Raw genomic sequence first — 24379 nt, 5'->3', positions numbered from 1 at the left:
CTCGTTTTGAGTTTGGCAGCAGACAAGTGGCTTCTGTTTCACCCATGGGCATATGTTGCCTATTTAAACCAGTTTCATTTCGAATTTAGCTTGGACAAAGCCTGGTGCATAGAAGACACCACTCAAGTGGTTATGTATCATCAGCAGGGCCTCCTCATTACTCCATAGAGTTCATGAAACCCAGTAACTCATGATGAAATGGAAGCTGCAGGATTGAGTAGAGGGAACAGAAAGGCAAGGTCTTGCCTGCTCAGTGAGATCAGCACCACGAAGAGCCACTTTAGTTCTTGGTGGGCAAAACAGGGTGAAAAGCACACTCTAGATTTTAACTGCAAACATCACATATGGATATCTAAATTATCAGAAAAGCACCAAAACCATAATAATCTATTTGCAAACAATTGACATCTCAGAGCAAAGGACAGTTAGTTTAGGGACTGCCTGACAGCTCCATCATAATAGCTCATTATTTTCATGCTTTCATAGCCTAAGGACTTTGGGCACATTAACAACAAATAAACTTCTGAGGATAATTAAAACATAACAAGAATTCCTTCCTTAAACGAATACAAGAGTAAAAGCAAAGAGTAGTTCCCAACATGCTATACCAGTATGTGACAAAAGGTAAAATCAATGAAGGTAACAAAACCCTGGGAGTTGTTTTATTTTTAGGCACCTCCCAACCTTTTCTTCTACTTGCCAGTGTGCCTTTCTGGCTGGCTGAACTAGTTACTCAAAGCACCTGACAGTTTCAGCTGACTCAAGGAACACATTTAAGCTTTATCTGTGCAGCAGAGTTATTTGCATCAACTCAGAGTCTGTGCTTTTGACAGTTGTCTCATTTAATTGAGTAAAAAAAGCTGTCAGTCTAAAGAAACTGAGCCCAAGGTAAACTCACTTTGAAATAACCATCTGCCAGAGCATCTCTCAGGACAGTCAATACTTAAGGATATGGTGAATCCAGTTCTCTGCATCCCTAATTAGATCATTCCTGAATTAAACTGTCAATGGCCCTAAAAATTCAATGCACACTTTGCAACTACTGAGCTAAGTTTCTTTTCCCTAAAGACAAGCGTTAGGGAAAGCCCACAAAGTCTCTTTGATAACTATTACAGCAGAACAAAAACATTTTCACAACAGATGAAACGTTCCATACAGATGTATGTTCCATACAGCCAGCCCCCAAAATATCAATTTCTAAGAGTATGCTGCTCCAAATACAGGTTTCCATGTTATATCATAGCATTAAAACAAAAAAGCAGCAATATCCCAGAAGAGAGGAGAAAAGCAGATAATATTGCCCTGGGGAAGATTTTTCTTCATTTCCCAGCAGTACTGTGGATCAGGCCTGGTCAGGGAATTTACTAATTGGAGTGCATAGACAGGACTCTCAGTTCTTGCAGGGCCACAGCCTTTCCAGCTGCAGAGGTAAACAAATTAACTCCTCCACATTAGCAAGGCAGAGGATGAAGAACCAGATTTACCACTAATGCAACTCATGTTCCTGAGCCTCCCTGGTAAATGCAGCCTGCTGCGAACACAGCACACAGCCTAGCACTGCTAAAATAAGATTTCACAGGGGTCTGATGCTCATTATCAATTACAATCTCCACTGCCATTTTTTTTTTCTGCAGAGGAATAATTTTTAAACTCACTCCTCTATATGGATTCTCTAGTGTCTAATAATAAGTACTTTCATTTAATTGCTTGCAATTAAGCCTCTTCTGTATGCCTGTTCTCAGAAAACTTGCGGATATGTCATTATCTTTGAAACATCTGTCCTTCTGTCAAACATGACCAAAACTGATGGATTGAAGAATAGCAGTGGGAGGGGAAACATATCTAAAATTGAAATCCCCATGAAAGAATGAGAATGAAAGGAAATATGAAGATGACAACCTTAAGGGTAAGAAGAGTAGGAAAGGAAAATGAATGAAAATATCATACGATTCATTTATTCACAAGAAACAAACAGAACTTGGAAACCTATCTGTGTTCATTCTGGTAGCTAATCTGCCACTTCAAACCTTCCACCTTTTTTAAAACCCTGCTATTTTTATGGAGAAGCAGATGAAACAATATAGCACTGGAATACAATTATTAGAGAGCCTCAAAAGCTGCTTGGATCTGGTTTAGCTTCTGTAAAAAGTCTAGACAGGCCATTTCAGGAGCTGTAGCTGAGTGCTGGAGAGCTACAGATTCATTTAGAAGATGCAAATTAACCCTATTTATCTTTATTTGAGATTAGAGATGTTAGTGTCCAGTCTTGCACAGAAAACAAAACCCTGAAATCAACAAGATGTGACTAAAAAGGAAAAGTAATAAAGGCAGCTTCTTCTGTGCAACTCCATTTACAATACGAGGTGGGAAGACAGGAGAAACAAAAACTCAACTCCACATACAGCACTCCTTTTTCACTGTCTTACTTTCACCCACAGCATCCTGGCTTATCCAAGAAAACTATTTGTCAGCTAACTGAATTCTCAAGCCACTGAAAATTAATTCCACATTTCTAGTTTCTCTGGTATATTCTCAACCCTTTGAAATACACGAAGAATTAATCCATTCAGAGAGGTTTGTTGTTCAAAGCTACCCCTTCTCCCTTTTTTTTTTTTTTTTTTTTTGAGGAAGGATTCAAGCAAATATAAGAGCCTGGGGTTTACAACATGCATTTTGTACCTGGCCATGACCTGCTAATCTTCAAAGTCTATTGATCCATGAATGTTTCTGGAGTAAAATCATTGATTCTTTAGAGAGCCAGAAAGAAGCCGCTAAAATGAGAATGTCTGGAGGGCCTGTATAAATAAATGGTGAAATTTCAAATTACTGTAATGAAAGATTTTCAGGCATTACAATGTAGTATGTATTCTGACAATTTCATGAGGATTCCTGGGTTTGGGTTTGATTTGGGGTTTTTTTGTTTGCTTTTTGTTTGTTAGCTTTGGTAGGTTTTTTTTAACAATACAGTGGTATATAAAGGGACAAATTCTACCCTCAGTTATGCAATGTGCAGGTTCTGACAGCAGCTTCCTAAGTGCACGTGAAAGTACATTTAGGCCCTAGAGTCAGCCATAAAAATTTAAATGATATTGCATATATAGAGCTGGAAGTGTCATTCCGTCTGAAATGTTTCCCAATCGGTAGCAGCCATAAATCACTTGAAAATGAAAAATATTACATAGGGCTTGAATAAAAGGAATTTGAGAAGGTCTCAGTTTATAACAGTAATTGCATTAGATCTGACACAGACTAACTGCAGTGGGCCACCTATTCTCAACGTACAGTTTTGACTATTTCTGGTTTTGTTCACAATGGATTACAAGTATGGGTTTCTCTGATTACTGCCTAAGTCTGTAAAGAATGCAACAGTCCCAAGAAAGGAAGGACTCTTCCTGCATGAACAAGAAGATAGGGCTGCATCTCTAAGTGAAATCACATTCAAATTTACAGGGTTAGCAATGATGCTCAGGAATTTGAAAATTATGTCCTTTAAAAACAAAGATCCAGTACTCAACCTCCCAACAATTATTTTTTAAATTTTGGCTAGAAGGACAAAGTAGAAAGAGATAATTTGGTCTTAATTTATTTTTGCTGTAGAAGTGCAAGTAGGGGAAGTGCACCCTAAATTAAATCACCCATCTCTAATTCTTTCCTGTAATACATGCTGGTGAGACAATTCTCCTCCTGCACCTGGACTGAAGCACCCATGGTGCCAACATGTAAATTTGCAGTACTCTAATACAGTGGGCTTGCTTAAATTTGTGTAGAGATATACAGAAGAGAAACAGGTATGCTCAGGGTGATTCCCTGACTTAATTCAAACATCAATCTTCAGAAGAGTTCTTGATTATTCCCTAAAGGTGCCAGCTTCTGTATGCTAGACAATACAGGGCATTTTGAAGTATTTAGATTTACATATCTACTGTGCAAACACCATGGATAGTTGGAGGAATCGTACATGAGATGACTCTTGCCTGTGCTGCAGTTTGGGTGAGTAAGGAGGTATCAATATTGCATACCTGGAGAGAAGTAGTATTTGAACACCCTACCACAGCTATTCACAGTGGAAAGTGAAACACAATAATGCTTCTTATCAGCCATGGAGACTTGCTCCTCTCCTTCCAAGGCTTTTTAAACAACTAAGAAAGGGAAATTATCAAAACAGGTAATGCAGACTGTACTTGCTGTTGGCAAGGAAAATGGCTGGAGCTTCTAGGCCACTACAGCAGAATAACTGAGGAGCAGAAGAGCTGTGAAGTTTAATTTGGGAGGAGGCTGGGTAAACCCCTTCCAGCAGGGCGCTTTACACTGCTGGACTTGTGACACACAATAACACAACTGGGAGTCAGCACGCAGGGCATTCCTCCATGGCTGGAAGTAACCATTATCTACACTGAGCACTTGAAGCAATTTCAAAACATTACTCACTCATTTGGTTTCCAGACATCAGAAGCCTCTCAGAAGAGGTTTCTCTCATCTTCTGCTCTTTCTCGTTCTGCCTTATGCAGGTTTTTTGATTTGCCCGTTGATCAGCTATGACACAAACAATATTTTCATACTTCTTTCCTCAGCCCAAACAGGAGCTGCCACATGCTCTTCAGGATTTATGCTCCCAGAGACAAGCCCCACTCAGGATACCGCACTAGGATTTTTCCTCATTTCTGCCAGAACTCTTTAGGGTCATTGGCATACATTGAACTTCCATGAAATATCACAGGGAAATGTGATGTAGGCAGCAGAATACACCCTCTCTTACTTGTCAAATCTAAACTGATGAGTACTAATCACTCTTGGAGGAAGCAACTCTTTATACTTCAGGCTAGACACTTTAGGCAGCCCTACCTGGCACAGAAGGTGCAAATTCCACTCATCAGCCTGACTGGGGAAGAAACAGAGCCTACATTGGTTTTTTACTTATGGCTATTACCTTATCACTTAAAGCAAGAGGAAAAGTAATGAAAAAGTCCTTATGTACATTGCAATGCCATTGGTTTGACTGTGTAGTGTATTAATGACAATAGCAGCAATGTCCATCCTTCTGCAACTCATTTTATGAATACTGTCTTTCTGCCTCTAGGAGTCCACAAATTTCATTCTGCTTGTTTGATAAGACTTATTAATTTGTGTTATTTACATTGCATGGCCATTTCATACCACACAATACTCATCACATATCCAGCACCACCACAGCAAAAGCAAACAAAAACCCAGCACTACTTTTACTTTTTGAAGACTTTACACAAACTGATTTAAAAGTAAAAGGTTGTGCATAAAACATTCCAAGAGCCACTGAAACCCCTGCATATGTTTATTGCCACTCCCAGTGCGCAGAGGCCATTCACATAGACTGCACCTGTGGGGCTCTATGGTCTGCTCTCATCTAGTCTAAGCAATTAAGTTCCAGAGGATTTCACAAAAAAAATATTCCTTTCCCTCAGGCTGAGTCTTACAGAGAGAATATAAACAAAACAAAAGTATTGGTAACCAGCCTCATGGCAAAAAAAAACCTCCTCTTGTGATGGCACCTCAAAGCATGGCTGGGCTAGCAGCTCCCTTTACCAAAGCACTTGTTTTAACAGGGACTTTGCCTCTTTAACATTCAGAATTGATAGTGACTACTGCCAGCCCATAATCTTAGATGTTTTCAGCAATCAGTTAAAGTTACTTGAAAAAAATCTGTACACAAAAATGTCTTCAAAGAGACTGGCGCTTATTTTTGTCTAGCCAGAAGGAAGGCTGTTAGGACAGAGAGGAGCAAAGCTAAATTTCATTAAACTATCACAAAGTTTACACACCATGAAAAACACTGGTTATAAATGAGGAATAAGACACAGAAGAAATAAATAAGTGAGAAATACCTACAGGCAAGAGACTGAAAAGGCTGGAGAATAAGCAGCACAGAGAAAAAGCAAAATAGTTAAACAAAGTTACTCCAACACAAGGCAAGTGTAACACAGCTTATTAATTGTCAGTGGAGGGAGACTTCAATTCCATTACGCTTTCAACACAAAAAAGCATACCAGTCAGTAAATAACAACCTACTGGAACATTTTTATTAGTCTGATTGCCAGTACTTATCTTACCAAGACAAAAATCAACACTTCCTCTAATGCTTTCCCAGCTGTTTATCTTTCAGAATCAGTACTCCAATGCATCCATTTAGCAATTTATGAGCAAACCTGCATCTGCTCCAGTTGTTCACCACATCCATTTTCTGAAACAAAAACATCTTCTTGTCTCCATGAATTGGTCACTAAATTTGGATACCAACAGTTCATCATTTGTTATAATTTTGTCAATTAAGAAAAACCAGCCTGGAAGATGATCTCTACCAATGGGCTATCACTGCATCTGCTGTTACCTGAAACCTTCTTTTGCTCTTTTAGAATTACTTGATAAAACTACATGTTAAATGCTTTGAATGGGACCATCATACTTTAATTTAGCTGGTTAATTCTGAGATAATAAAAAAAAGAAGGATGAAAGGATGACTAACAACATTTTGGATATCTCCAGTTTCTGAATTCTACTGTGACCCCTGCCTTAAGGGGAAGGAAGTACCTACCCTGGCACTTCCATCTTCCAAACTGGCACTCCATCTAAAATACAGAAAAGCCTACAGTTCCCATTTATAAAAATGGCTCAGAGTCTCCAAGTGACACAGACCCATAAGGGGAGATGAATTTTCACAACTGTTCTATGAAAGCAAACAGAGCATATGTGTCATTATCAATTAAGCAACATTCATTTTCTTTTCCTCACAATCCACCTTTCCTCCAGGACTAGAAATATTTTAAAGTTCAATATCCACCAGCTCCCACCATCTTCGTGTTGGAAAAAAGCTCTTTAGAAATCTGCTCAGCTCAGAAACGAAAGCTGAAACAACACTGTTTGAATAAACATAAGCAAATTTTAGAAATAATTCTTGTGTTAGAAAAATTACTCCCACTTGGTTGTGATAAATGCTAAGAGTAAAATTTCTTCTGCTTCTTTCCACCATACAGAAAAGAAGGAAAGAAATCAATGTTGTTTTGCTGCATATTTAACACATAACATCTTGGTAACATTTGCATTAGCAAGGAGACCGGAAGCTTACCCAATCTCTTGGGATGCAGTACAACCTACCTAAAAAGGACAACGTGTAGGTATTGAGAAAGTAAGGAAAAATAATTTCAACCGTTATTTCTGCTCCTAAAATGGGAATTTTAATTCAGACATCAGTGAACTCAGGAAAGATGCAAAAATTAGAGAATCAACAGAAACCAAAACCATTTTTAATAGCTGAATATAAAAAGAGTCCTCACTAGAACTGACAAAATGATGATGGATCAAGTAGCTGAAAATCAACTGACATAACAGTGAGGAGAATTAATGGAAAGTCATTACATTATTAACAGGATTTGCATGATGCCTCAATTCAAGCTCGTCATACTAAAATTGGAGGGGTATTGTTGGTATTTGGGCTGGTTTCTGGAAGCTCAGTTCCATTTCAAACCTGCTGCTGAATTTGATCTGTGTTTGAAACATGAGGTGCACCATGCACAGTGCAATATTCAGTTATGGTAACTGCTGCTTTGGAGGTTGACATGAGAAGAGTCCATTTCAACTGACAGCCAAGATTCCATCTCTTCTCCAGCTTCTGGAGGGTACACAAATCTCCTTTTTACTCCAAAGTCTCTCAAACACAGCTTTCTCCAGTGCTGAACACATGAGCTAAAAAGGAAATCTCAGGTTTGTTTCTCTGGCTAAAGCCCACAGCAGTGATCCATCTCCCCTTTGCTGGAAAAGGTTCACTTAAATACAGCTCCAGACTGGAACTAACAACCACATTTCCTTTCCCATTTTAACAATCACCTGTCTCAGCAAGATACTGCTAATAAAAAGCTGAAAGGATAACGAACAATATTTTGGCTATCTCTAGTTCCTGAAAGTGCCTTTGGATAAAATTTGCCCTTAATCCTTCTCTGTAACACAACCGCATACTAGCAACTCGAAGTTACGTAACACACTGTATTTCAATTCTTTTCACATCTCAGATCTGAAACTCCAGCTCACATTAAACAGTCTTAGGTTAGTGATACCCACTGATGTGGAGCCAAGCCTCACACTGGAAGCTCAGAAGCTGCAGCAGTGTCGGATGTGGCCACCAGAGCAGAGCTTCCCAACAGCCTTTGGTCCCCGGGCACTGCCGTGGCCACCGCACGCACCCTGCACGGGAACACAGCGGGGAGGGGCTCCAGGGAAAAGGAGCTTTTAAAGCCCAACCATCCCTTTCAGTTTCCAGGTGTGGGTTTGAGCAGGCAGACAGAACCACAGGAGATACTGCTGGCAAGGAATTCAAACAGAGTTGATGGTTCTTGCTTTCACACTCTGCTGCTTTGTCTCTTGGTAACTCAATAGCCACAGTAAGGACTTTATCAGAGACAGCAAACTGAATTAACCTCTTGCAGCACAGAAGAATATAAAGTATGGACATCTCAGACCTCTGTCCCACCCGACTGAGCATAGCAAGTCTGGACATCTGGATCCAGGTGAACAAATGGGATAGTCAGAAAAGCACATCACATCCACACCACATCCTTCCAGTCTCACCATGGGAGGTTTGAAACAAACACAAAGGAATGGATACTCTCCCACATGGAATATTGATGAGAACATTCAAACAGCAATAGGAAACAAGTTAATAACCACATCTGTGTCATTGGAAGGAATTTTTCCTCCAAACTGTCTTTAAGGAAAATGTTAAGAGGCTAATTATTATGGCAATGCCTTGAATAAAGTCTTTTTACATGTATTAGGAACTTCTCTACAGATTAGAAGCCTACCTGATTTTGCAAAACTGAATGATTGCCATATTGCTATTAACTGCACATTGGAAGACAAATTACAAATAAAAGTGTAATCTCTAAAAACTGGCAAGTAGAGCGCTTAGTCCTTAATAAAGACTGGTGGAAGTAATGCAGAATAGCTTTATATGATTTAAATCTAAACTATGTTTTAAATTTAAATTACCTTCAAGGTATTAAAAATCTCTAATGCTTTAATTTTAATATAGCCTAATTATTCGCTATACATTCTTGGTTTATGTCTATAAAACTTTTCCCTCAGTAAGGTCCAGCAGTTATAAGTCTCTCTGCTTAAAATATGGAAAAAAAGGGCAAAATAGGAAAAATATGAAAAAAAAAAAGAGGGTAAATCAAAAGCAAAGTGTTTACATCTAAAACATTACATTGGAAAAACATAATGTATAAATATTTATTTTTATGGAGAATCATCACATAGAGATGTCAGGATTACACAAAAAAATTCAACTGCTTACATGTACATTTAAATGTGGTTGCAAAAATCAGACACTACCAAAGACAGACTAAAACCAGGTTTCTCTGTGCTCATCTGGTCAAAGTATGTTGAAAAATAACACGTAAGAACTTCCCCCAAAAGAAGGAATACTGCTTACCTCCTACTACTGCCATTCATCTATTTTTTATCAAGTTTTAAAATCTAACATACTGCAAAATATTTTTGTTGCACACCCCAGGTCTGTCGTGTCCAGTTTGCTGGGGAATCTGAAGCCATTCATAGAAATTAAACCATGGAACTCCACTGAGCAGCAGTGGTATAAATGCACCTTGGTAAGGGCTAAGCAGAGACAGATCCCTGCAATCTCCTGAGGATTGTTAAGCTCTGCCTGTGCAGTTAGCAGAGCCTCTGCTAACACAGCAATGACAAATAAAGTTGCTGTCCTCCCCAGCCCCCACTACCTCCAGCACATCAAGCTATAACTCAATAGAGGGCAATTTTTAAGGGAAAAAAATAATGTTGCTGGTTTTGCTACACTTGTACACACACAAACTGATAAATGGTCCCTTCTGCTGGCGTGGCTGCACTCCCAGCAGCGTTCAGACTGCAGTGTCAGGGAGAGTGTGGAATTGTCAATTCCTGTGCCAAAAAACCCCACAGGTATCCCAGGACACACACATGGAGCTGGTCTGACAAAAGGACACGTAGACCAGATGCTGGGCAAGAAGAAAAACCATTAAGGCACAGCTGCTGCCTCCCCATCCAACATGAACAGAGGGACAAATGCCAAACTTCTTCATACCTGTCCTTCTGAGGGAAATGAACACCTAAAAAGCCAAACTTTCAAGTACCTTTATAGCACGTGACTGGTCTGGTGCTGCTAACTCAGTCCACAGACAGGGAAATAATGGGGCACCTCTCTTACACCTTCTGCCTTTTTGTGTCCCCACCATTTGAAACTCAGCACATCTCAGCATAGAGCTCCATAGAGTGTGGCCCACAAGCACTTCCAGGACTTCTCAACTCTGATCATGACCTGAATAGACCTGAAGGAGCAAGATTTCTGATGCAGCAACATGCAACCCTATTCCTTATTTCCATGCAGGGAAATAAGAGGAATGAATGAAATGGGAACAGAGTCCAGAATCCATAAAATGCTCACTGACATTCCACCTTTACTCTGCCCCCTCTCACACATTACATGTGTGAGTATCCTCTCACATACATTACAATAACATGTGATGCCTTAACTACGTTATTGCCCAAACACAGTCTTAGGCACATCATGTCCACAATAAATTCATTATGGCTTTAGACTAGGCTTTGTGACAAATACCACACAGGTAGGAGAACAGTTATAAAGTATCTTGGAATGTTATGACACTAAGATTTAAATAAGTGGTATAAATAAAATTACTGCTGTAACTAAAATATATTCTGCTCCTAAGGGAGAAAGGACACAAGACAGGAATGCAAGACACAGAGTAACACGAATCCTGAATTTGATGTGTATCATCACTTGACTACTTTTTAAAGTCATTTCTCTTGCAAACAAAAAACTGTTGGTAGTAGCCTCTAATATTATGTTCAGTGCTTTTCCAAAGAGCCCAAATTCTGCCCCAGGACTGCCTACCACAAAGCAAATGCAGCCCTCAAGTCACTGACAAGGGTTTGAAGAAGGAACTTCTTCAGAGATGCCTCACAAGTTAACGTCAAATGACGACAACAACAGGTACCTTAGCAGAAACTACCAATCCCAAACTCTTCCCCCAAATAAAGGCACCAGGGAAAACAGTATAAGCCTTTTCAAGAGAAGCCTGTAACTTACCATCTCACCATTTAGGTGTCAAGATGTGTTTGCTTTATAAAGAGTCCACACAGCACCCTACAGTTAGTTCACAACTCTTTTCCTTTCTTTTTTTTTTTTTTCCCCAAATATTTGCACTGCTGCTGGACCATAAAATCAGGCTTTCATTTTAATCTGCTTAACACACTGTGGGAAAGGGCTTCTAATTTCACAGGACCAAGATAAGACAAATAATTCATATAACACATTAGCACAACATCTGTGGCAAAAGAATTTAGTCAGAGCTCATTGGAAACTATAGGGTGCTGAAGCAAATCTGAGGCAACTGTTTGAGACCACACCATGCACTAAAACATATTTTATTACATTCTGCAGCAAAGGCAGGATCACAGAATAAGAATATATTAATTGTACAGAGGAAATAAGGCAGTAAATTCCCCTCCCCTCAGCAGACATTGTAGCTTCCCCCACTACTCCAGTCCTTTTGCAAATGTTTGGGGTTTTTTTCCAGGCCATTCTCCAAATCAGTCATCTTTCTTTTGTGCCCTTTCATTACACTTCTTCCTTAAGTTCCACATCTTTCTTTTGCTGTTCATTACCCAAAACTACCCTGCTCCCCCTTTGGCTTCATTTACTTCCTTTCTGGGTTTGTTTTTACATTTTCTATTGCTGCCTTTCCAGAGCCAAGTTTGCTTCCAGTGTGCATTCTGCTGTGTGCAGAGAAAAGCAATGCAACAAAATATTTTCAGTATATTGGCATGAGTCCCCACCTCGCCACTTGTGATCATTTGCTCTCAAATCCCTAAAGACATTCTGCTTTGAACCTCTGCTGTGGCAAAGAAAACAAAGGATACGTGGAAGAAATTCTGAGGAGACTTGCCAGTTGCAGAGATCTGTGACAAGCCATTTCTACAGTCTCTAAAGTGGGCTGAAAACAACAGGAAGGTGGACTTGGGAACGCTGGAAACCCAACACTGAGGCCAAACACAGCCAGCTAAATGGAAGCCCGTGGTTATCTGTAAAACTAGCTGCTCTGCTAATCCTGCCTTCTTCCAGAAGCTTTTGTCCTTATCCTCTCTAAGGTGAATGTTGTACGGGGGAGCATTCTTCAGAGAATTGAAACCAAAGATTTTAGTGACAGACTGCCTTGAGCACTGCTGTGGAAAGTTAATGACTGGCTAGAATTTTGGAAGGATTTTGCTTCCGTTTCAGAAACAAAACAAAAAAATCTTCCCTTGTTCTTTCGCATAGCCTTAGATACTACACTGCATGTCACACTAAAGCATCTCTGGGATACTGCTGACCTGGCCTGCCAATTTCAGTGGGGTATTATTATCCAAAAAATTATCAACTGCAATTTCTCATGAACCAGAACTGCAAATTTCTAAAAGGAGGCCAAGGGGTAGAGTGTGATTTACTCAGAAAAAAAAAAAAATCAAACCAAAACAAAACAGGAAAATAATTCAGTTATGATCAAACCATGTTAGAGGCAGCCAATATCAAGAGAGAAATGCCAATAAGGCAGGCCACCTCAACAGTCAGCTTATTTAATTCTTTGAAGCAAAATCCCCACAATCAGTTCGCCTTTCCCTTCATTTTTTTTCCATCACAAAACAAAAAAGACTTTTTGATTGTTATAAGAACAGAGCTAAGATGTCAGTGGCTACAAATTAAAGCCTTCAGTAAACTTAGCAAACACACTCCATATACAGCAACAGACAAGTCCAACTCAGGTTCTGTACCTGAGGAAATTCTTGCTCATCTCCTAACAGCTGTTCTGGAGTAGGGATAGAAATTCTTCTCCAGCAATGAAACCACAGTATCATCCTGAAAGCAAAATTATAGCAGGGTAACAATGTATCTGCCAAAATAATTACAACTACTCACCCAGCTCTACCTACTGTGAAAACTACAGTTAATTCATCTTTCGTCCAGAGTCCTTTTCATTAGTGCTAAAATTTCTTATTTTTCTTAAGCCATTTCCCAGTGCAGTTCTTGGTTACTCGCAGCTCTCTCTTGCTCTTAGTACACGTGCACTTCTAGTTTTACCCTACGCTGAAGTACTGACATCCACAGAACCATCCAGGATGCTCAGTATTAAGCACACACAAACTGTCACAGGATCCAGACTTCTGCCAGCAGAGCAGAACACCTCTAACAGTCAAGGGCTGCTTTTGTGCTGCCAACATAGGACTGGTCTAATCTGACCTCTGGCAGATTCACACTCGTGAAAATCAGATCACTTCTTAAAAATACACCTGATTTCTGATTCCAGCAGAAAATTATAAGCATTAAGAGTGTTGAGTGGAAATGATATCTCTAGAAACAAAACAGTGGTTTGGTTTTTTAAAGACTCTCAAAGTGTAAGGCCTGTCTGGCTATTGATGGATTAGCAAGGTTGCTGAGGAACTGAAAGTACACCACCACTATACATTGCTGTGGCCATTATTCCTGCAAGCATCAGTTGTGCAAAGAGTTGCTTTTGTGCTCTGACTTCCATGTATTATCTCAGAAGCACTCTGACTCCACACAAGATGTCAACAGTTCAGAGTATACTTCATTAGAATTTTTAAAAGACCTCTCTAACAACCCAGGCAGCAAAGGACCCTGTCCTAACTTCTATAATGACAACACAAATGACTACTAACAAAACTCCTCTTGAAGATCACACAAATGAAGCAGGACTCAGAGAGAGGTTTCTGATATGCCCTAGTTTCCTCTGAGATTGGTTTCACTTTATTTTATTTTTTAATATACAAAGGATTTAGGAGATGCTTTATGCTGACAGGTTTTTTACTTCAAGTAAAGTATTAGCAAAAGCTGTACTTTAGCCTGTCTTATCAAATTTCAAGACTTCTTACAAAGAAATAGTTTAAACCTTACCTTTCTGCCCTTAGTTGAAAGATGTAATGCAGCAGAGGCCTCTGATTTACATTTGGTACAGACTTTGGCAAAGTCATCTATTAGTTCATAAAAAGGCATTCTTTCCTACCTCTACATCTGAAGAAAAACTCTGAGGGGAAATCCTACTTTAAAGTATTCTCATAATTCCACTACAGGAATAAAATAAACCCCATAATCAGTATTTCACAAGTCTTGGCCTTGGTTTTATCCTTGACTGTATCTAATAGACCTTGCCTCAGCACCAAAACAGTCAGGCCAAGCTCTACTAATAAATAATTTAAATCTTCCCAATGGTGTCTACAGTTTTGCATATATATTTATTTCAGAAGTGCGTGGCATATACTTCTACATAACTATGGAAAAAATTCCTCTCTCACAGGTCAGGAGCTCGCAATGCTATTGGATGCACATTAACAGCACTTTGCTATATGTTGCTCTGAGGGTTGATTTTTATTTTTCCTTCTGTCTTCTTTCAGCCATATTGTCAAAACTAGCTGCAGAGTTCCAGGCCATATATTCCCCATTCTTCACAAAAACTACCTCTTTGGACAAGCATGCCATTTTAAAAGATATTTATAAATGTAATTAAAAAAAAAAAAAAAAAAGGGAGAGAGGGTTCTCTGTCCAACTTCCCTCTAGGAGTTATAATTTCCATCAACTCTGCATATTAAATAGTTTCAATACATTTCAACAGTTGCAGAAATAAAGCACACAGACATATTGTTAATTAATGCTGTAAATAACCCACAGTCTGTAGGAAATGAAACATTTAAAAAGAACAGCAGCACCACAGTTTTCACCCCATGATCACTACACCTGCCTCATTAATCTCCTGCACCCATGTGAAGTAAATACATAGTACAACTACAAACTAAAAATCAACAAAGCCTTTGAAACGGTTTAATTTGATTCTGCAAGGGAGGTTATCATAATCCAACTCTGCTTTCTCACATTCTGCTGGCAATTTCTCTCAGCTCAGTTTCCACACTAACTTTGTTCTCCATCTCACAATCTATCATGCTGTTATAATGCCAGCTCAAACGCTGTTTGTAACAGCGCGGCAATTTCTCAGAAGTTGCCAGTTTCATAGTGTGTTCCTTTAGAAGTGCATGGAAATTATTAGATTAAATTACAAATGAAAGACTCTGCAGTTGGTCATTATTACCAGGACATTAATGTACATTCAGTTGATCAGGAATTTTGACTTCTGTTCCTTTGCAGATCTTCTGTTTATACTGTTCTGCTACATTACATGGGAAGTGCAACTGAAGACAACTGGAAAAGAGCTGTATTTTCCCCACAGCCACCACTATCCTCACAAGACAAGGCTTGACACCCACCTCCCCCATTCCCTACTGGCTTAGTGTCAAGAGATCTCCTAGAACCATTTTTAAAACCTCTGTGAATACCAGCACATTTAACAGACAGCAACTCACTATTTAAGGAATTCACCAGTAAAGAAATTTGCTTTGCAAAGCAACACCTGCAACATCCCAGGCATCCCCCCTGGTCTATAAGATTTCACATGCCAGCATGGAACCAAACAATTAATACATCCACAGATACCTGAAAACATTGATCATTCTGCAACTGGTGATCACAATAGGGTAAGCAGCAGGATCTTCAATTATCTCACTGCTGGGGGTATCATTTTCAGGAAGGTATTTCAAACCAATTTCTTGACCATACACTGCCACTGAAAATATCTAGTAATTTTCTACAGGAATAGAGCTGTTTGACCCAATTCCAATGCAGATAATTATATTATCTGTATCCAAAATCCCTCTGAGTGTTTCAATCAGGTATGGTATTCTTCACTTTCCATTCTGATCTGCTTAGCATGGCTGAGCACCATTAAACAGCTGTCAGATTCCACACAAGAAGTGGCTGGATTTCAGTAATAAGCAAAATGGTTCCCAATAGTGTTTAAAACACCTGGGGATCCTTCTAAATGAACAGTGCAATGAGGCTAAACTATAAGATTAAACTGCTGTAAAATAAGCCCCACAATTTCTTCATGAAAATACACACCCCAACACACTTAGTCTCTGAAGAGCTCAGTTGCTGCCAAGAATGAAACATATCTAGATGAGACTTCAGATAACAGTATGAGGAATAATTCACAACCTTTACATTCAAGAAATTAGACAATTAACTCCTCCTGACACACAGCCCAAACTGTTCTCATGTTTCTATCAGCACAGACCATCTACAACAGATATGCTGAAGTGCTAAACTGCGAGTCACTGAACAGAGCTCGCTGTTAGTTCAGCTATCACAAAATAAAATACCAGGCTCTTCTTCATTTTCAGTCCACAGAGGTTTTATAGAAAACATGTAGAGTAGCAAGTGAGCTAACTGACCATGAATACAGTTACTTAGAACTGAAAAGGTTTCTAATCATTAGACAACAAAGCTGTGTGGGAGCTACCTATCTGAACACTGGGACCAAAAAAAAAATCCCTAACAACCTAAAAATGAAGTGCGATCTGTTTCTGACACTGAATGTGCAACATGGGTCTAGTGACAGCAAGGGACCCTGCAGGGCCCTCCTCCACACACCTGTAAGAATCTGTGCAGGTAAGGATGTGTGACCTGGCTGCCAGCTGTGAGTACATATAAAACCAACAGCTCTGTACAGTACATTTCCAGAAATGATTAGCAGGCCTACAAAGGCAGCCTCAGCAATAGGTGAAATGCAAGATACTTGAAAAAAGAATCAAAGAAAACAAGGCAGCAAAAATATGCATATGAAGTGTGGATGCTTCCACACATTCAGAAAGTTTCTTCAACACTTTACCCTCCAGAACTTCCTCTTCTGCCAAAGCCACAGAAAACTACAGAACCTCCAAAGGAAATTCAGGTCCAGGTAAGAATGTGAGAGAGAAAAATTATTCCGTTTCTCTTGAGAAGCAGACACTGCTCCCCACTCCAGCATCCCACCCTGGGCTGACATGGACAGACAGCTGAGGGGTGAGAGCTGCCTTGCAGCACGGGAAGGGAAGGCCCCGAGTCAAGTGCACTGGGGCATTGAGACAGCTCCTGTGAACTACCTGGGCCAGCACTCCCCTTTCCTCTGCCTGCTGCAGAAACAGCTGTGTGACAGCAGCTGCAGCTGCCACTGCAGCCCTCTGCTCCCCGAGCAGCAGCGAGAAGCACAGAGCCTGTAAACAATCCCCAAGCTGCACAGCACCCACGCTTCCAGGGCATTTAGATAACTCCAAATTTCAATTTTTTCATTTTTGCCATGTCTGTTCCGACAACTACCTGTCACTGAAAACACACTCTTAAAATATTTCAGTAAAGAATGGATTACCTATTCACAAATTAATTTCAAGAGAGATACACATATCACAGTCATTTAAACAAGGTTGAGTTTTTCCCCTTTTCACTGGGACAGCTCTCAGATTAAACTCAACAAAATTGACTGAGTCGTTTCAGGTTTTTCCCAACAAGTATTTTTGTATCAGAAGTATGAGAAGGGAAAATAAATAAATAAATAAATAAATAAAAACAACCTCCCAAAGCTGAAATTGCTCTTTCCATTCAGATGCAGTGCTATACTCAAAACTGAAATTGTCACACAGCCCGTTCATCTCCATTACAAACTATGTTCTTTATTTAGTAAAATTACAGCATTTGGTTGAATGATAACAGTATTTACATACTGGTTTATGAGCTCCTGAGATGTTTCTCAAGCAAATAAAATAAGAGAATAGGTTACGGTTTATTGGAATAAGAGAACTGCATTGTTCCTGGGAGAACAACATACTGCTGCTATTATTGCTCCTGTGCTACAAACGTTTAAAACAATGCTGTACTTTAAAGGATTCAAAGCACATATCATCTACCAAAATAGGACTAAATCAGTGGTGCATGCAGAATAGTCCCCAGTGATGAAAAAGGCAACCCAAAGAATCTACAGAAAGCATCCAAATTTACAAAATTCAAAGAGTCCTCCTGAAAACAACTTGCAAAATTTTGTATTGTGGTTAAGCTCTGTAGAATAGTCTAAATACATAAATGGATAAAAAAGAAGGGAAAAAAGGTATTTATAAAGAAAAGAACACCACAAACCTATTGTAGTCACTATTAATGATGTTACATCTCTACTTGTGGAGCATCACCCAAATTTTTTTAAAAAGCACAAAAGCAAAATGCCACAATCTACCAGTAGAGACAGGATCAGGATAAACAGACGACATCCAAAGGGTTCTGGAAAACAGCAAATACGCTCAGAACCTCAACAGAAAGAAAAGAAAAACAAATACCTATATAGCTGCAGTTTTCAATTATTAAATATGAAGCATCATAAAAGTATTTGCACATAGCATCATCCAATGATGTAACAGCAGTCTTAAATATTTTTCAGCAAGACATCCTCTCTTGACTTACCTCTGAGACCAAGAGCTCAGTTCCATACAAACTAAGCATTTTCTAGCAGATTTAAAAGCTTTTAATGTACTTTGCTTTTTAATGAGACAGTAGTTCTCTACTAAAATAGAGTTTACTTAATTACAACTATTTCTAGGGGGACTAATAGAATATTAAGCCTTAGACTGCAGCATGGGTAGAACTCCATGGACGTCCAAACCTGCAAAGTGAAATAAATGTCAATAAAAGCCACAGTCCAGGGCCAGAGCTGGCGAGGGAAGCATTCCTTCTACCAAGCATGGCAAACCACAAACCCTTGTTGCAGAACACACACACACACACACACTGAGAATGAAATCCAACCTGCTGGTCAGTGACTGGTCTTCAGAAAATTTTAACAACTACTGTCAGCAGTAAAAGCATCCCTCTGGGGGAAAACCAGGCCTTTTTATCCATTTCCTGCTTTTTCCAGTATGGTGACAATTTCCTAACAATCAGTTTTAATATTAGACTGCAAGGAATTTTTTGAAGCATGCAAGTATGCATGCATTCCCCCATATCCTAAATATGTCAAGTAACAATTCCCCATTTGAAAAGTGCTTTGGTAACTCAGAATTACGTTTTCAAGTTACGTATTCTACACAGCAACTAAACCAGCATAACCTCTGCAAAATAAAAACCAAGTTATGTAAGGATCTGGCGGTACAGACAGGTTTGCATATCAAGCAATAAAGTATTTTGAAATGATAATATTATAATAACTGAAGCTTCATTTAAGAATTTATTCCACAGCAAACTTTCCCCACTTCTCCATCAACAGTGCTCTCTTTAATTTTGTTTTCTTCACTCCTTATGTACACTGGCTATTATTATAAACCCTGATGTATCAAAGCAGCTTTGCAGTGTGTGCAGCTATGAAAATTAAGGATATAAAACAAATATTTTCAGTGTTTGCCAAGTCAAAAATAAGGATTTCTACAGTTGGAGAGGTGTATAAATGTGTATATATACTTAAATATCTATGTATTTGTATCTATCCTCCACAAAGCTCACATGAGAGTCCAGAGCTGCCTGCTTACAACACATGGCAGATTTGGGACCCAAACAAGTAAATTTTTTTTAACTCAATACGCAGCTGAACATATGTGCTTAAAAGGTAACAGTTCTAAAAATAATTTCACCTCTACTAGTCACACATTAAGGTCACATTGTTGCCATAAGATATAAAGGACCCTATTAAAAACAAAAGGCAAGAAATCAAGTGCTATTTCAATAGCTTAAAAAGATTTTTTAAAACCCCAAACCTACACGTCTACAGGGACCCCTAGCCCCTAATCCATCCATCAAGTCCTGACTTCAAGGAGGCCACAGTGTTGTCATTGTCATGTTTTCCTGTGTGGTTCTGTACCTCCAGGTTTTAACTATTAAAAAGGCACAATCAGCTGGCGTGTATTGTATAGGTCAATCTACTTCCAATACACTAATTTATGCATCATTAGCACAGAATGCCAGCTACAATTCTCGTACTGTTTGCACTCTAGGAGTAGACTTGTATTTTCTGCCAACTCCATTACATCATCCGAAAAAACCCAAACACTTTTTTTTTCCTCCCAAATCTCTGCCACTCTCCTTTTCCTTCTCCCCTCTCCCTTCCCAAGCCCTTCCAAGCCACACGCCAATGACTGCCGCGAGCTTTATTTCGCTGTACAGCCCGCACAGCCCCGCGCAGGGCTCTGGCCATTGTGTTGCCGGGGATGCCTCCATCACTGACCTTCGCTTTCCCACTCAGCCTGTTACATAACGCGGTGCCTGCCTGCGTGCGGCGGCCGGGAGCCCGGGCTGGCGGCGTGTGCCTGGAGTGCCGGGCCCCTGCTCCTTCCCCTTCCCCAGCGAGGCCCGGGGGAGGAGGGACATGTGGGTCAGCAGGTTAGCAGTACCAGAGCCCAAACAATTCGGGACCGCCAAGAAAACACTCTCACCGCCGGAGCCGCCCGGGCTTCCCAGCACCCCCCTCTCCTTTTCGCATCCATACAGAAGCGCCAGCCGAGTGTTACATAATTGATGGGATCCCAAAGTTGCCCCCCTCCCCAGACGCGGCGCAGCCGGCTGCCGGCTCCCTGCCGCCGGCCCCGCGCCCCGGCAGCACCATCTGCCCGCGCCGCCGGAGCGCTGGGCCGGAGAGCCGGGAGGGGGGGCGTTGTGTAACACCCGCCAACTACGGCCGGCTCCGCAAACATCCAGAAAACTCCCCGACAAATTAAGGAAATTTTCTCCAGTGTTTCTGATTAACCTCGTTACATAAGGCGCTTGCATTCCAAATCCACTCTCGCAAGCTCTAAATATACCCCGCGCAGCCAAACGCTCCCTGCGCACACGCCCGTGGCCACCCGGCCTCCTCCGGCCGAGCCCGCTCCTCCTCGCCTCGGCATCCGCCGAACGGCGCGCTCCCTGCTCACAAATCGCCTCTAATTAAATGTTTCGGCGTGTGACATCTCGATGGCTTTTACTGTACGCGGATTCCCTGAGTGGGAAGCTGCCTGGGAAGGGGGGGTGTGGCCAAAAGGGGAAAAATACTGTAAAACACAAGCCAACACATGATCAGCCATATTCCAACCTACAACCCAAACCCCCTCTGTCCGAGGAGAGACGGTCTCGCCGCCGCCGGCGGCCGGGCATCGCTGCCCCAGCCCCGCCGGCGGCCGCCGAGGGGGCTGCGCTCCCGCCGGGCACGTACTTTTCTCCGCCCGTCATTTCTTTCAACAGCCGTGTGTATTATTACATAGCGTTATTTAATTCATTTTTACCCATCGCCGAGGGATTTTACAGAGCGAAGCCTCTCTAGCGCGCTCCCCTTCTTGTAGGAGCAACGCTTCATAAATTATTTACAAGTAATTAAAGCCGCAGCCTCCTCCCTCTCGCACGTCTCGGCAAACTCCGGCGGCGTTTGAAGCCGGGCCCCGGTCCGTGGCCGCGGCGGGAGCAGCCCGCCCCGCACGGCTCGGCACGGCCCCGCACGGCCCCGCACGGCTCGGCACGGCCCCGCACCGCTCCGCCCGGCAGCGCGCAGCTCTCCCGCCGCCGGCGCGGCTCGGGCGCTGCCGCGGCTGACGCCAAACTTCACCCGCCCCGAGCACCTCCAGAGCCGACCCGCACGACTCCCGAGGCGCAACCTGAGGCAGGAGGGCTTTGACAGCTGGCGGCAGGAAAGGGGGGCTCGTTTGTTTGCTGCGTTTTATTCGGGGGCCGGCGGAGAGCGGTAAGAGAATCCCCGGGCGCACGGAGACCCTCTGCGAAGTTGTGCACCCTCAACAACAGCAGCTACGAGATCATCCGCTCCGCGATGAAATAATTTTTAAGATACGCTTAAATGAATTAAGGGAAAACAGCGCGCAACAGAGTGAATAAGTCACCCGCAAACCGCAAATCTCCTGTTTAATCACAGATCCCCCATTCACAACAAGCCATAGCACACCAGTTGAGAAACTGTCAAAAGGAGACAGACGAGGGGGAGAAAAAAAGGGGGGGGAGGAAGGACACTGCAGCTTTAAAAGTTTGTTCCCTTGAATCCCAATACTCCTGCTGTTGCTTTATATATTTATAAAATTATGTAATTTCAGGGGCACAGTACCCATCCGGATACCACAGGCAATAAACGAGAGGGATAGGAAAGCACCAAACACCGCTCAATATTTTCATTGCATTTGTCCCTCCTCCTGCAGCAATTAAAAGAAGCTATAAAAGTTTGCAAGGTTTTGCAGGGGGTAGAAGCCCGGCTTGTTTGCGTGCGCGGCTTCAACAAGCACGAGCAATAAACCAGGGGATTAAATTGCTGCATTTCCCCCTTCTCTCTTACCCCCCTCTTCCTATTCCCACCCACCCCCCGATCCCACTCCCCCGGCCCCCTCCCCCTTCCCCAAGTCTCCCTACCTCTGCTGCTGCTGCTGCTGGAGTAGCTCTGCCTGCGGACGGGAGCCGGCGCATCGCTTTTCCGGGCAGGCTCCAGGTTCACCGGGGTGTCCCTGGCGCCGGCGGCCGCCTCGGAGACGCTGCTGCCCGGCTCACTGGCTGCTGGATCGGGGGCTGCCGGAGCCGACTCCATGTTTTTCCCAATGTAGATCGCTTGGAGATGGCGAGCTCCTACACTCCCTCTATCTTCTGTTTCCAGCGCAACTCTATGGTAGGAAAGCAGAAGGGAGAGAGCGAGCGTGATCCAGATGGGATGTGAGCTTGCCTGGCTGTGACCACAAGCAGCGCTAGCGAGAGCTGCACACCCCCCCGCCCCCGCACCCCCCGCGCTCCGCCGCCAGCCCCGCGCCCCACGCCCGGCACCGCCGCCCTGCGCCGCGGCCCCGGCCCGCCGGCGGGACCCGCGCCCGGCGAGGCAGCGCCGGGGCCGGAGGGGCGGCGGCCCGCGGTCCCTGCGGCCCCCGAGCGGGGCCGGGGCCGCAGAAGGTGCTGCCATTGCCCGGGGCGGGCGGGGAGCCGGCCCGACCTCCGCCCGGGCCGGCACCGACGGCTCGGCGCGATGGTGGGCCCGGCCAGCAGGGCCGGCGGGCCCGCGAGGAGCTCCCCTCTGCAGCCCCGGTACCAGCGGGAAGAGCTTCCACGCAGGGCTGTCTTCCCTCCCCCATGACTGTTTCAGCTGAAGCCGCATCAGAAGATGCCAGCTGTATTAAGCGCCTCGAGACCCACATGTTTAACAGCCACGCAGCCGGAGAAGGCAACGTTTCAGACAATACCTCTCTCTCAATGAAGTGTGCTTTGACATAGAACAAAAGGTGACTAGCAAGGTGCCAGAAAACCTCCAGATCTGGTCTGACTTCTGCAAGCATCCTTGTGCAGTTCACAGTCTCTGTAATGGTCAATTCCTTGTCCACTGCCTGATGTTAAAATCCAGTAACAGCTGCCACAAACACACCCTGGAGAACACATCGCTCCTGTACAACAGAGGCCATGTTTCATGCAGCCCTACTGCCTCCTGCACAGGAGGTGCTGAAGCTGCCTGCTTTGACTGCTTGACTAGAAACATATCCTGAGTAGACCAAATCACGGTATCTTTACTGAAAGCGGTTGAAGCTTTTTCCAAATGGCACTTGATCATGTGCAAGCAGCTGATGTGCTACCTTCTGCCAACCAAGACTGCTGCTACAGCTTTCAACACTGATGGTGCTGGTACCTGATGAAACTTTTAGGTAAACCCTGGGCAGCTCCACATTTTGCAGTATAATCACCAGTACTGCACTGCTCTCCCACAAATGGTGTCTGCTCAAACAGCTGTGAAACGTACCATGAGTCCTACTTGCCCCTGGATCGATCCTGTCCACAAATTAGATTACATCTTGCACTGCTGATATTTCTTTTGGTGGAAGGGTAGAACCTTGGGTCAGTTGATTTGGAAGTCCTGAAGTTCCAATTACCTGTGTCTGGAAAACAAGCAGCACAACAGTTTTGATTATCTCTTGTATATTTCCATCTGAGAGGAATGGGCCACGTTTGCAGAAGACAGTAACATTAAAAAATTATTCTTCATTCACTTTCAGAGCATAAATAAACTTGAGATGGTCAGAGCTGGGCTGACAGACCTTGCTCACTGAGTAAAACAAGGTCTTGTTCTTTGTGATTAAGTACTGGGTTAGGGCAGGCCTGGGAGCACACAGGACACAAAACGCTACCAAGGTTTTTCACCAGCATCAAGTCAAAGGGTCTCAGGCTGGATGGAAGCTGTTCCTAGAGAGCAGCCTGAGAAGGAGAGCGAGTGGAAGTGAGGAGGGAAGCAGGAACACAGGTCCCCACGACTCTGATGGAGACTGTGAGCATCCCTGGAACACACACTGGCACAGGCTTTGGGCATGGTCACTCCAGAAGCTGCAGAGGGCAGCAAGGTGGTCCTTCTCTGATGCGAGTTTGGTGGATTAGAGCTGCAATTTCCTGCAAAGTCCCTCCCTTTACTTTTTGCTAATTGGCAGCCTCCAAACACAAGTAAGAATTATGTGA

At 42.6% G+C, this 24379-nt stretch overlaps 1 protein-coding gene across 1 annotated transcript in view; it reads right to left on the bottom strand.

The window, feature by feature from the left end:
• The window catches only part of RORA (RAR related orphan receptor A), a 356074-nt gene extending 333434 nt beyond the window's left edge, over positions 1-22640 (bottom strand). The window contains exon 1 of the mRNA XM_021554229.3: positions 22313-22640. Within this exon, the coding sequence (XP_021409904.1) occupies positions 22313-22484 (172 nt within the window). The 5' untranslated portion in view covers positions 22485-22640. The remainder of the gene's footprint in view (positions 1-22312) is intronic.
• Between the last annotated feature and the right edge of the window lie 1739 nt (positions 22641-24379).

The sequence above is a fragment of the Lonchura striata genome, chromosome 11 (genome assembly GCF_046129695.1).
Source record: "Lonchura striata isolate bLonStr1 chromosome 11, bLonStr1.mat, whole genome shotgun sequence".
Classification (NCBI taxonomy): Eukaryota; Metazoa; Chordata; class Aves; order Passeriformes; family Estrildidae; genus Lonchura; species Lonchura striata.
Note: the sequence above shows the minus strand (reverse complement) of the source record. Positions and strands in the feature narration are given on the sequence as shown.